This window comes from Chinchilla lanigera, unplaced genomic scaffold (genome assembly GCF_000276665.1).
Source record: "Chinchilla lanigera isolate Chin_1 unplaced genomic scaffold, ChiLan1.0 scaffold00049, whole genome shotgun sequence".
In the NCBI taxonomy this organism is placed as follows: domain Eukaryota; kingdom Metazoa; phylum Chordata; class Mammalia; order Rodentia; family Chinchillidae; genus Chinchilla; species Chinchilla lanigera.
In genome coordinates, this window is record NW_004955450.1 from 5,922,243 (window position 1) to 5,936,797 (window position 14,555).

At 35.8% G+C, this 14,555-nt stretch overlaps 1 protein-coding gene across 3 annotated transcripts in view; it reads right to left on the reverse strand.

Moving 5' to 3' along the window:
• Nucleotides 1-14,555, reverse strand: part of Lrrc49 (leucine rich repeat containing 49) — a 126,935-nt gene that overhangs the window by 18,898 nt on the left and 93,482 nt on the right. For all 3 annotated transcript variants that reach the window (XM_005393639.2, XM_005393637.2, XM_005393636.2), the window contains 2 exons: nt 3,321-3,558; nt 2,016-2,201 (listed from right to left, as the gene is read on the reverse strand). In XM_005393639.2, coding sequence (XP_005393696.1) covers nt 2,016-2,201; nt 3,321-3,558 — 424 coding nt within the window. The remainder of the gene's footprint in view (nt 1-2,015; nt 2,202-3,320; nt 3,559-14,555) is intronic.

Here is a 14,555-nt window from a genome sequence, read left to right on the forward strand (position 1 = left end):
GTTGGTTCTCTTGGAGGAGCTCGTCATGCTGGCTTTCCTGATGAACTCAGCTGTTCTCATCGTCTGAGGAGCTTGGGACCTTGTTGTCACTGACAATGGCTTTGATTCACTTTGGGGGAGCTCTGGTCCTCACTTTTAGCCTCGCTTCCTGGCTCTGGAGGGGAAGGTGGTGACTGCTCAGTCTCCTGGAGAAGCTTGTTGCACTGGCTTTCCTGATGGGAACTCGGCTGTCCTCATCATGGGAGGAGCTCGGGACCTCACTGCTGCTGAGGATGGCTGTGGAACTTTTCAGGGGAGCTCTGGTTCTTATTTTTTTCATGCAGAACATTTTATAAATATTCCTTTGAGCAAAATGGTTTAAATGATTTTTCTTCAGGGAAGCTGCTCCAAAATATCCTACGCATCCTTTGTAAATTTAAAGATCCCGGAATAGCATCTTCCATGTGGGACTTCTTGAAAGATAGTATTTTAGTTTCAGTGAGTTACACAAATGAATTACCAGTCCTCGTTAATTTAATATGTTCATTTACAGAGTACGGTAATTTTGTTCTTTAGATTTGCACAATTTGTAGAGAAAGAAAATCACAGCCTGCATACCCAAGACAAGGACAATTCCTCCAATGAAATTTCCAGAGTGTAAAATTGACAACTGGATTTCCTTGAGGATCGACTGTCACATTTGTTAATTCTTCTCTACTTTAATTATACTATTCTTTATAAACTTTTCAAAGTTTTATAGTAGTGGATATTTCCCTAGTAATGACCTCTATGTGGATAAATATACTGCGCAGGGTTAGTCACTATTTAGGGGCCATTAGTGAGGGACAGTCACTCACTCGTCGCCAAGATAACCACTCTATTTGAGTCTAAGCTAACTTTGGAAACCTCTGGGACTAATTATCAGGTCCTGCCAGGGACTCCCAGTCTCTCTCTGGGGAAGCACTGAGGGGCACGCAAGAGTACCAAAGGCGGAACCAAATCTCTTGAGAGCTAGCTGCAGAAGTTAATAGGCATCAGAAGGTTCCAGATTTGCCTGACATTCAACAGATGGCTGACACTGTGGTCATGGCCCACTATTGCTGGTTGAGATTTCACAGGGCTGCTTTTGCACCAACCCAGAGATCTCCAAGTCCCAAAGTATGCTGGAGAATTGGAACGCTAGGTCAGAGGTAGCTGTAAGTACACCAGCTCCACGGAAGTACCAACCACTGCGCCATCAACGTTGACTCCAGTTCATCTTACGGTAGAAAAGTCTGCATTTCCAGAGATAGTGCAATAAGACTAATGGCATATTAAAGAATTTTTTTTCCTTTGGAGGATTATTTATATTCTGTAGAGGTATAAACACAGTTTCTTCAAAATTAATATCAAAAAGAACATGGTCTTTGAGTAGCTGTGGGGTTACCCTGTGACAAAGTTAGCAGAATCAATCTAAACATAACCTTCAGTAATAATTTTCCAGTTATTCAGCTCCAGGCCTGAGTTATCCAATATCGTCATGATACAGGCAGCTGTTACCAGCTATGAACAAAGCAATCCAGATGTCTACTTATCCTTCTCTCTCCCCATCCTCCTCTCTCCCCTGCATTTTATTCCTCCCTTCCTCTGGTTAATTAGTTCATACTTAGATTTTACTTCTCCTTCCCACCTGGCATGCCTGGCAGTCTGCAAAGCACCTTCAAAGTACAAAGATCATACTACTAGAAGAGTCACTTTCTTTTCTAAACTCTCATTTACAGCAACATTTACTTCCCTGATTCCTCACAAATAACAGTAAACATATTAACTATTCACCATGACCTTGTTAACTAATTTATTTTCAAAATTATTCAGTGCTTTATAAAAAGAAACTTCTGCATAGATTTTTAGCTTTTTAACATTCTAAAGGTTGATTTTTTTAAAAAAAATATTTCTCAAAAGTTGTATCATGGTTACTTGGATTTTTAACCATTTTAAATCACTATTTCCTCTAAAAAGGAATATTTTTATTCTGTAATTTGCTTAGTTTTGCTTACCTCTGTTCCATTTATTTTCTGCATACTAAAGTGGCTCAGCCTAAACAGTACATAGTATTTCCAGAGTGTAAAATTGACAACTGGATTTCCTTGAGGATCGACTGTCAACTGGTCCATACGACGAAGTTGTGCTAGTGCATTAAACTGCTGTAGCATCACAAGATTTGTCTCCTTGAATTTAAGGTGCTACAATCATAGAACACAGAAAACAATCTGAGTATTGCATTTAAACATCTTAAAAAATTAACACTAAAGCTTCACTGATCATTCTTCAAGTGAATCTGTAAGCTTTCGGCTTAGCCAGTATGTTTCCAATTACATTAAATCAAATGTATGTATTTAATCCAGCCAGGGTATCATTGATGGAAGTCACTTAATACTAAATTCTAAGTGATTCCTTCTGTAAAGGGCATCTTTATTATTAGCAAACTATGACTCTTAAACGTTATTTACATATGAAATAATTCAGACTCAGGCATTACAATGATATATTGATATTAAACCTACAAAAAAGTCCCTGGAAAGCATGAAAATTTCAGAATTTACAAATACAGGTTCACCATGCTCCTGAGAAGAACCTCTTTTAGTCATTACTACCCATATCTTGCTAAATATGATGCAGATTAGTTAAATCAAATCCCTGAAGTGTGAATGCAAGTGTCCTAGTGGGGAATTTGGACGGTCTTTGCTAAACAGACCATCTCCAGTCGTGTCTATCTTCATTAGGGAGGAGGAAATTTGAAAAGAAATTAGTATAAAAGGTACCTGAGAAAAAACACTCAGCTAACAGAGAAAAACAAAATAATAATTCAGAGGTGAGAACTCACTATAAATATCAGTTTCTACAAATGGATACTAATAAATAATACAATAACCTAATTGGGGAAGACTAATTTTCAAAGTCACTTTAACAATACACTAAAATTCTTTTCAATGTTATTATGGACTACTATAAAAATTATATAATAAATATACATATTTCATTAATACTAGGTACAATAGATAATACAGGTACAATAGATAATACAGTTGACTGCCTTGTGAGGTACTGAATAAAGTTGGGTTGGTATTTTGTACTCTGTAAAGGATTGCTCTTTAGAAATACAATTTCTAATATTAACACAAAACTTCAAGACCACTTATGATTACTAATTTAAGTCCCTGGGCAAAAAAACAACACAAAGCTTAGTCTTCCTACCAAATAAAAACTCCATAAATAAAAGTTAAAATAGGTCTTTGGCCTGAACACACAAAACATCATTAAAGATAATTCAAATACACTAACTACATAAAGGAAATGTTTACCAGAGAATTAGGAAATTTAATCTTCAATTTGGGAAGCACTTGGACAATTTCATCGAATTCTATGAAGGTGAAGGAGACTGTTGTGATCATCCCTGCCGTCTGAACACTCCAGTTCCGGTCCAAAGATTCTAGGGCCCCTGAGCCATATAGGGAGAGAGTGTCCCCATCCACTTCAACGAGGTGTGTGTCTATGACAGACAAGCCTTGTAAAGCACTGGTGATTCCTGAGTCGACAGCCCTGCAAAGTCCAAAGTATAATTTTAAGGGAAAGTCTTACCATGCAAAATAAATAACAGAATAGGAAGACATACTGAGAAAGTATGTTATAATTTTATATTAATTTCTAGAATTATAACCACAGCACCTTACACTAAATTTCAATAGACTACCTGGAAGCTTTGTATTATCATAGACACATATTTAATTAAAAATAAGAACATTATGAACCACTGCCACAACAAAATACCACCTTTAAACCCACATGACTTACATTAATGGAAGATAACCATTTAATATGTCTTTAATACACCATCAATATCTTTTTCATGTCAATACAAATAGGATTTTGTAATCTATAAAACTCTCTAGCTGAGAAAATGCATTTTACAAAATAATATTTCTATAATAAGAGCCATACAATATCAAAAAATGTGTTTACCAAACATATTAGTAACTTAAAATATTTTGTCCCTCAGACATTGGATTCAGTGGTAACTTTGGCTTTCTATTCTTTTTTGTAATTTTTAAGTGATCTAGGTATGAGTAAAATCAATGATTTCCTCACCAATTTGAATTAAAAATGATGGAAGACAACTCATGACATATATACACAAAATCTCTTCACATTACTGAATAAGGTAATTATTATATTTTCAAAGTAGGAGCCATATTTTCTATAAAAGCTTACCTAAATGACAGCTAGAGAATGAATAAAATATCTTAGTCTAATTCAAAGTTCTGCTGTGAATAAAGACATCACTATGTACTTTACCTAACCTCTCACCGTCACGCTTGCCTTTGTTCTGTGAGTCTTCATTCCGGGAGTTTTCATTCACTGCACTTATTTCCCCTTTGCAGTTGTTCTGCTTTGTGCTGCTATGTACTTTTGCACTCACCCAATACCTCCCTCCCCACACTGGGCCCAAATCATACATTTACACTTTCTGCTTCTTCCATGTAGAGAATTTATTAAGGCGAGGCATCGTATTTTTTCCATCTTTGGGGCCCCTAAGGCCTCGTTATGACTTTTTACAGCGTATACCTGTTAATTATTAAGGATCTTCAAACTTTTTGTGCTGCGGTGATGTTGGGAGGTATGACTCATCAACCATTACCTTGTCAGTTTATTATGCTAATTTCAAAGGCTCTAGTTAACCCTTCACACATTTGTTTAGTCAATAACAAGCTGGGTAATAACATCACTCTATTCTAAGTAAGTAAGCAATCAAGAAAACACAAAAAGGCTTAATTTCTACCAGACTTAGGGCTTAAGAGAGAGAATAATTAGACATTCAATAAGCAGTTGTATAAGAAGAGTCTTAGATGGTAAGTTTTAGAAAGGTAAAGGTTGATAATAGCTCAAAACTAGGATACGAATTAGTTCCATCTATTGTGCTTTGGGTCATACACTGAGTTAGAAAGAATATACAATCATTACTGGAGTAGGACTAAGGCCAGCAGTTAGCATTTTGCTGTCACTAAAATAAAGAAGGCATGTGTTTACTGTAGCAATTATCACATTGCGCTGCAATTACATATTGACTTTTCTGTCTCTTTTACTAAATATTTTGAACTTTTGGGGCTCAAATTTTGCCACATTTACTATAGTAAAGCCATCATCCAGCACAGCTCTTAGCACATGCTTTGCCCTATAAATATTTCGTGGGTTAATTAAAGAAATGAGAAATTTTTTTTTTTTTTTTTTTTTTGAAATGAGAAAAATTTTATGGGTATGTGTTGAATCTTAAGAAAGATGTTCTAGTTATAGCTGTAATCTCACCATAAGAACAGAATCAGTGGTAAAGGCACAAATTAAAGGTCAGCGAGAAGGTTAAAGCAGGAGAGACAAAGACATATAATGAAGAAGGAAGATAAAGGAAAGGAAAAAACTAGTCGACATATGTCTACCTGATGGCCAAAGAGCCAGCAAAGTAAGTTTAGTTTTAATACAAAAAATGATGGGGCAGTTAAGAGTTATGTACAAAAAGAGGAACAAACCCTTTGGGAAGTGATGCTGTCCTATACATATATTTGGAAGTGCCTTCATTTTCTTTCTCTATATAATTGAAAGTCTAAGAATATAAACTCTAAAATAAAATCCCTTTCTATTCAGAAAGGGATTATTTATCTTGTGTAAATTTTTACCAAGTAAACTTCTGCTAAAAAAATAAATGAAATAAAAATGAGTCTACAGCAAAACAGTACCACGGTTCAAAGTAAACATCATGTTCAACTTATATATAGGTCAGGGATATTTGGTAAGAACAAATGTGAGTTCTGGGCTGCAGACAGGCTCATCCTCGTCAACAGGAACACAGCACCTGTTAAATAGTCAGATAATAGCTAACTCATTTCAGTTATTTTATGAATGAGGCTTTTAAGTTTATCCTTAAACTCTGGCCAATATTTATTAACTTGCTCCTCTAAGGAGCTGTGTTGTGATTTTCATAAAAAGTGACTTAGAAAGCATGTTAGACAATGTTTACAGGTTGGGATTGTCTCTGCAATTTTCATTACATGTTTAGTAGATATGCCCACATCTGGTGATAGATATACATATATTAATTTATTTGTTAACATTTGCTGTAATCCTACTATATGAAAGCTCTGTGCTAACATTAAACCATCTATACTCAATAAGGACAGTCACTGTAGAGATTGTATGCAAGATTTTAGATCTACCACAATTATTACTCAATTTTATTAGGCTCTGGTTCTAGAAATACAACTGCCCAAATCTCACTCTGCACTCAACCCACTAAACTCAGGGATATACTTTCTAAACTGAAATGACCTCAACAGCTCTTTAGTAGGTTTTTTATGGATAGCTTATTATGTGTCAGGTTTTGTGCTAGGCACTGGAGATATAAAAATAAATTAAGACATATTTGCCCTCAAAGAGCTCCAAATCTAGATAGAGGGTGGAAAGGAAGATAAATATATACATTAAATGTAACATAATGTGCTTATTGTTGTATAATGAATATTTAAACCATATGCTATGGAACACAGAGAAAGGAATGACTGATTCTTCTGGTGGGAGAAATCAGGTTTCAAGAGGAAGCAGCATTTGAACTGATCCTTGAGTGATGAATAGTAGAATTTCATCAGGAGCAAAGGGGAAAAACAACATGAACAAAGGCACAGAAGCCTGATTATGTGTAACATGCTCGTGTAAGCACAGTTCCAGTACAGCCGGAACGCTGAAACACAGGACTAGAACTACACGCTGAAGTATATAAGAGAATGGGAGCTGGAGGTAAAGGTTGAAAAGTCAGATTTATCCCATAAGGCTGAGGAATAGAAAAAGGGTTTTAAACAAAAAAGTGATAAGATCATATTCAACATATGTTTTTGGACAACTCCATAGTGCCACAGTAGATCTGTATTGAAGCTGAGATGCAAGGATAAAGGAAGGGCCTGGATCAGACAGATACTTCAATTAATGCCTTTGTGGAGGATATGGCAGAGTGAGGCTGGATACATGGGATTAGTGAGATCAGTGTAATAGTGTCAACTTGATCATATGAGGGCATCACAACAACCACCACAACAACAACAAAACGGTGTGGTGTAATAGAAGTGGCATTGCAAGAAAAGCAGACCTTCACTCAGATTCCAGAGCTGCCATTAATAGATGATTTGGGGGGCCACATTTTTAATTTCTTTGAGTTTCAGTTTCATTGTATATAAAATGGTGATCATAATACATGAAGATTAGAAAGCATATAGGTATAAAGCCATCTCTCATACTTAGCTCAACACACTTTAGTGACTGTTATTAATAAATGAGAAGGCAGAGTTATAGATATTTAGGAGAAAATAAGTAGGAGTTGGTGGTTGACTGGCGAGGGGAGGGAGGAGTTAAATGTGTCCCACATTTGCAGAGTGGGTAACTGGTCACCTGGCCCACTTTCTTACCTCTGTCTAACCTATATTTACACTATAAGAAAGTTGGTATTCTTCTCTGGAGAACTTGCATTTTAAAAATTGCTGTCCAGTAAAGCCCAATCCATTTCTAATTATACCATCTAGTTCAAATATTAATTATACAGCCCGCATACAACAGTATGACACCAAAGAGCAATTATCTTCAAGATCTTTGTTGGTCAATTTCAAGTTCAAACATTAGTCTACTCATTCTGATCTTTAGATAAGAATGAATCAGGAAAATATTCTATGCCTTCTTAATTAGCGGAGGACCATAGAAAAGACAGATGACTAATGTAATGCAATAAAGTAAAGAGTTCTGAAATCCAGGCTAACTGTAGAACATACTCATAAACGTCTTGATGGAAAAAAGACAATATTTCAGAGATTTATGTATTTTTTTACCTTTTGACTTTTTATAACAGGCTAGAACAGAAATACTTAAAATCTTTCGGAAGATTCTTTTCCCAGTTAATAAGTGGTGCTGATTCCTATAATAACTTATTTTATGAATTTCTATTACAACATTCATAGGTGTGGAAATTCATTTTATGCATTCTATTTTATTATAGTAGTGTTGGCTAAAATACCACAGTGTTCATAGACAGGAAATGACCAAAAATAAAGCAGTTTCGCTGCATGCATCCAATGTAAGCAAAGAAAACATTACACCAAGTATTTTCCCATTTCTGCCAGGCGAAAGAAACCTGCCATATGTCATTTTACTGTAGAGCCGTCCCAAATACAGTGAACAGTGAAATCATTAATGGAATATAGCAAAGTTTTAAGGAATTTCTTCCCTTTATGTGCCTATAATTTTTCATGGACGCTTGTTTCCGGGCATTTAGTTACACACCCAGAAGCCAAAGGTCACAGACACTGTTAACACAAGAATTAGCCACTTTTGCCACTACGAAATACTAAAGACTATAAATGATTGCTTAAAATGGAAAACCTTATGTAGTATTTAAAAAAACAAATTGAAACACTAAGGAAGAGATCTTGTACCTCTCTGACTAGCTTTGCACCTTCAGAAAGAATAAGGCTTATGTCATTCTCAAAAGATAAATTTTAATTATATTTTTAAAGACATACAGAATGTAGCAAAACAACCTTAGGCCTGAAAACCCTTTGGTTTGCACTTTCAGATGAAACAGCAGGTAGACTGAGCACATGTGTTTAAGACATCTTCCTCTAAGATCCCATTAAATAACGGCAAAACAATTGAAGCGGTATAAACTCACCACAAGCACAATGGGGGAGGACAGTTGGCAGGAGGACTCTGCATGCTTCTAGTAGCTGGAAAGTACAGCCTAGTGAGTGATGAAGATGAGGGGAAAGTTGTAACCTTAACACGAAGTGAGAGTAAGAACAGAGATGACAGGTGATCCACTCAAAAGAACTCTGAGAATGGAAGAAGAGTACAAACAGTGAAGGATGGGGGTGAGTGAGACTGGAAAGGGGCACTAACTGAAGATCTGTAAAGGGACACTCCTGCCCAGCCTGCTTCACCCACTGCCAGCAGCACAGTCAGGGAGAGGGGCATTACAGACCAGTGGAAACGGAAAGGACGCTAACAAATAGCGCCAGGGTAACTGGTTGTTTCCACAGGAGAAAGAAAATCAGGTGTTAACCTCAAAGATTTAGGAAAGGAACACAAAATGGGAGAATATTTTAGAAACTTTTTAAAAAACACAATCTAAATGAGTAAAACATAAAGGAAGAAGTATAACCTTGGCTATTCAGCCTATAAATAGTACTTAAAATAAAAGGCTTATATAACATGGAGTATGGGAATCATGAGAAAACCAGGCAACAAAATGCTTCCAAGAACTCACAACTCCCTAAAAGCTGATCCCACAGATGCTGAAGTGGAGGAAATCCCAGACCAAGAGTTTTAAAAACTGATAGTTAAAAATACCAATGAGATCAAAGAAGAGACAAGTAAGCACCTGAACAAATCAATGAATATAATAACTGATGAGCTCAAACTAGGTACAAATAAGCAGCTGTATGGATTAAAGAAGACAATGTCAGATACTGAAGACTACGCCAATGAAGACAGAGGTTTTAGAAAAGAACTAGGCAGAAATTCTGAAAATGAAAACCTCAGTAACCCAAAAAAAGAATTCAACTGGAAGTCTCAGTCATAGGGAAGATGAATCAGAAGAAATGTTACCAGGATTTAAAGATAAGGGGGATGTACTAGAACATTCAGTCAGGGATAATGAAAAGGGAATAAGAAACAAAGAAAAGATTACGGAAGAGCTCAAAGGTAACCCTAAGAGGACAAATTTAAAAATCACTGGTCTTTTGGAAAGTGTCAAAATATAGCCTAGTGGCATAAAATATCTATTCAGTAAAATTATTGTAGAAAACTTCTCAAACCTGGAGAATGAAATTTGAGAAATGGACTTAGAGCCAGATATCCTGATAAAGGAAGCATTTAGAACCCCAAACTGACACAGCTAGCAAAGAACCTTTCTACAATGCATGATAGTCAAGCTGTCAGAAATTCAGAACAAAGAGAAAATACTACAACATGTTAGAGAGAGGCACCAAATCACAAGGGCAAACACATTGGAAGAACAACAGATTTCTCAACAGGAACCTTAAAGGATGGAGGAGTTTGGAATGAAGTTTCTCAAGCTCTACAAGAAAACAATTGACAACCCATACGCTATATTCTGTAAGGCTCTCCTTCAAAATCGAAGGAGAAATAAAGACCTTACATTATAAAGAAGCTACAGAAACTTATGACCACCAAGCCAGCATTGCATAATACTTGAGGAAATCCTAAACAGAGACAGAGAACAACAACCATGGGGCCAAGAGAAAGAATAAATTTCACTGGGAGAGTATGTACAAGTAAGCAAACACAAGACAGAAGTGATGCTGGTGAGGCTGCGAGGGAGTGGGGGTGGTGGTTGTAAAAAGGAGCCTTCTACATTGTGGGTGGAGATGTAAACCAGTACAACCACTATGGAAATCAGTAGGGAGATCCCTCACAAAACAAAAACGAGGGATTCCACTCAATGCAGCTATTCCTCTTCTAGATATATTCCCAAAAGAGTTAGACATCATATTACAGTGATCCATGCATACCCACATTTATAGTAGTACAACTCATAATAGCTAAATCTTGGAACTAGCCTACATGACCATCAGCAGATGAACAGATAAAGAAAATGTGATATTTATACACGATGGAGCACTACTCTGCTACGAAGAGGATTAATCTGAGTATTTTGTAGGAGAATGGATGCACCTTGAATTCACAATGTTAAATGAAATAAATCAGACACATAAGCTTAAATATTATAAACAAAGTATAAACAAATTGAAGAGCAAAACAAAAGATAAATAATAGGACACAGGGAGATAGATCTTTTGCAAAAGGGAAGGAGTTCAAGAGAAGGAGGGAGGTGGGAGGAAGAGAAGAGGAAGTGCACATAAAAAGAATTAAGATGTGTTATATTTGCTTATAAACTCTCCAAGGTGAATATAATAATGCTGGAAACATGTACTTACAATTGAAAAAAGAACTAAGAGGTATCATGTACATGTACCAATTATCCACAGTAATTCTATTCATTATGTAATATAAACATATTAATAAAAAACGTAACTGCACATAGCCTTAGATCAAACAATCCTACATCTAGAAATTTGACTTAGAGATATACTTGTTCATGGATATAAAGACATTTACAAAGAATATTTATTTTAGTCTTGTTTGTTGTAGCAAAGAGTAGTTACAATAAGAAAAAAGACAGAAACGGATCAGACATTGGAAAAACAACAAAATGACAGGAATTAGTAGAGAACTTTCTACAACAACAATGTAAATAGTCTTAATTCTCTAATCATAAAATATAGGCTGGTAGACTGGATCAAAAAGCAAGAGCCACCTGTATGTTGCCTGCAAGAATCACATCTCATCTCCAAAGACACAGCCTGAAAGTAAAAGGATGGACAATGATACTCCACGCAGTTGCAGCCTGGAAGCAAGAAGGAACAGCTATACTTTTATCCAGATAAACTGACTTCAAACCGAAGCTGGTCCAAAGAAACAAAGAAGTCACTGCATATTGGTAAATGAACAACATACCAAGAAGAGATAACATTTTGTAAATATATATGAATCTAATGCTGGAACACCCAGTTTCATAAACTTGATTTGATATAAAAGGACAGAAAGATTACAATGCAATTATAGTGGGGACTTCAACATCCTACTTTCACAAGTAAACAGGTCAATCAAACAAAAAAGCAACAAAGAAATAGCAGAGCTAAACTACATTATACACCAACTGGATTTGATACACAGTATTTCATCCAACAATAGCAGAATACCCTTTTCAGCAGCTCACTGAACCTTCTGCAGAATCAACCAATTTTAGGCCATAAAACATGTCTCAATAAATACAAAAGAGTTGAAATAATCTTTTGCAGCCTATCAGATTAAAATGGAACAAAACTAGAAATCAACTGCAAAAGAAACCACAAAAACTATATAAACACATCAGAGAATGAATAATTCACTCTTCAATGATCAATGAGAAGAAATCAGGAGAGAAATATAAAAATTTCTAGAATCAAATGATAATGTAAATACGATATATCAGAATCTGTGGGACATAATGAAAGCAGTTCTAAGAGGAAAGTCTACAGCTATGAGTGCCTGCATCATTAAAAAAAGCAATCCTGAACAACCTAATGGGGTCCAACCAGACCTGAAAGACATATGGGGAATATTCCACTCAACAATAGAAGAATGTACACTCTTCCTAGTACATGGGACATTCTCCAGGATAAACTATATGTCAAGCTATAAAATAAATCTGAATAAATGTAAAAAGATTAAACACATACAGAATATTTTCTCTGAAAGAACTAAAACTATAAATAAGGAAAAGGAGAAATCTAGAAAATTCACAATATGTGGAAACTAAACTCCACACTTCTAAACAACCAATACATCGAAAAAGAAAATTCAGGGAAAATTTAGAAAATGTTGCTCATAGAAGTTACAGGATACAAAGTGGAAGCAGAATTTAAAAGAATAACAGAACCATTTTGCTCAGTGCCCACTTGAGCGCTATTGTCTACAGCAGATGGAATTAAAGACAGAGATTCAGTTATACATGATAAGTTACAAATAAAAGGAATATATACATATAGAGAGAGTTTGAGGAGGAATAAAGGTTAGCTGAATTTTGACCTATTATAGCAATAAACACTGTATCTAAATTTTATAAATGGAAAAAGCATCAAACACATTTAAAGTTTGATAGAAAGGAGTCAGTAAAATATACCTTTAAATAAGTAGTAACCTCGATAAAAGGAAAACTAGGTGAATATGGTATTAAGAAGGTCAAAGACAAAAGCCTTTCAACAACGAAGAGCTTCACCTGGCCAAATGCTGCAGGGAGATCAAAATAAGGACTTAAAACTCAAAAAGCCAACCCAGATTTTTGGTTAAAAACTCTGGGCTTAGGACAAACACAGAGCATAAGAAGCTCTAACTTTCATGTGTAAGAGATTTTATAGGCATCAGAAAACTACAAACTAAACTGAAGAAAAACCTACAATCATTAGAAGATGTAACTGATTTTGCACTGTAGTCTCTACCAATTATTCATTGGCTATCCTTAAAGTTTCATTTTTCCACTTCCTTTAATAAATGTCTTCTGTGGTTCCTTGATTTCCTAGGTTTTAGGTCACTAAAAAAGGGTTAGACAAAGAGTATGTAACAGTGCTTGCATGGCATTTTGAACTTACATTTGTCAAAAGCAAATCTTTTGCCAGTAATGACTGCTCCCTTTCCTAATGATTCTTTACTACAGTCTACATCCTTCCTACAGAACTCATATCTCCTTTCTCATCTCTCTAAAGCTCTCTTTGTGCTCCTTGCTTAAAGGCCTCTGACTCTGTAGAACTCCTATTAAAAATTCTGAAACTCTTGGCAGTAACTATATATCACAATTTCTACTAACAGATGTTTCCTTTTTCTTGATTGCTTATTTTTGAGAGCATAAAGGGGAAGAGTCCATGCTTTTAAGTTAGAAAGTCACAGAATTTTGGACCATATGCTAGGAATTCAAATGTCAAGAAAAATCACACTATTAATCTGGAATCCACCGATCAGAGATGGTTTTTCCATATACGTGAGCCTTTACCGCAGCTGCCAACACTAGTAAAACTGGAGCAAAGAACAGCCCTGGGACAGCACAAGATGAACCAATGGCAGAGATCGGGAGGAGGTGAGGCTAATTTGCTGAATACTTGGACTCTGGTTTTCCCTCGGTTCTATCACCAATAACTTCAGTCTGCAATAATGGTTTTAATTGTCCATCCTCTAGTGACCTTTATGTCTGCACTTCTTCGACAGTTCATTTCATGGCCACTATGACTGCCATTTTGTCCTTAATGTCAGGACTTAGGTATGTTCTAGCTCTAAACTCTTTAACTGCAGAAATTCATGCTATTAATTCCCACCATTCCAGCTCACCGTTAATCCTCTCACTTCATAGATTCCTCATCTTCAACTTCACTTTGACTTCCAGTTGCAGAAATATCAAACTTTCAATCTATTGACAAGCTTCTATGGTTCAATTCTTTATAAATCTTTTCATCATGCCACTTGAAACGTTTTATTTCTTGTCTTTTTTTTTTTTTTTTTGTCTTTTTGAAATAGGGCCTTACTATGCAGTTCAGGTTGGCCTTGAATTCACAATAATCCTCCTGCCTCAGCCTCCTGAGTGCTGGGATTACAGGCATGCGCCACCACACCTGGCTTATTGTCTTTGATATCCTATCTCCTTGTTTTCTATCAGACACCTAGCTCCTCTACTATTATCCCTAGCCTTGCCTCTAGAACAAACTCACTCAACAATTCATACTGTAGTTGCTATAATTTCAGGGTCTTGAATCTCAATTAGTTCCTCAGAATTTTCCTTCCATTTTTCCATATTTTTCCAGTTAGCTCCCTGTGGATGTCAAACGAAACTTGAAAAAATGTAGACATACTATATTTCTTAAAGATGTGTTACTATCATAATAATATGAAATCTTCTAAAATTA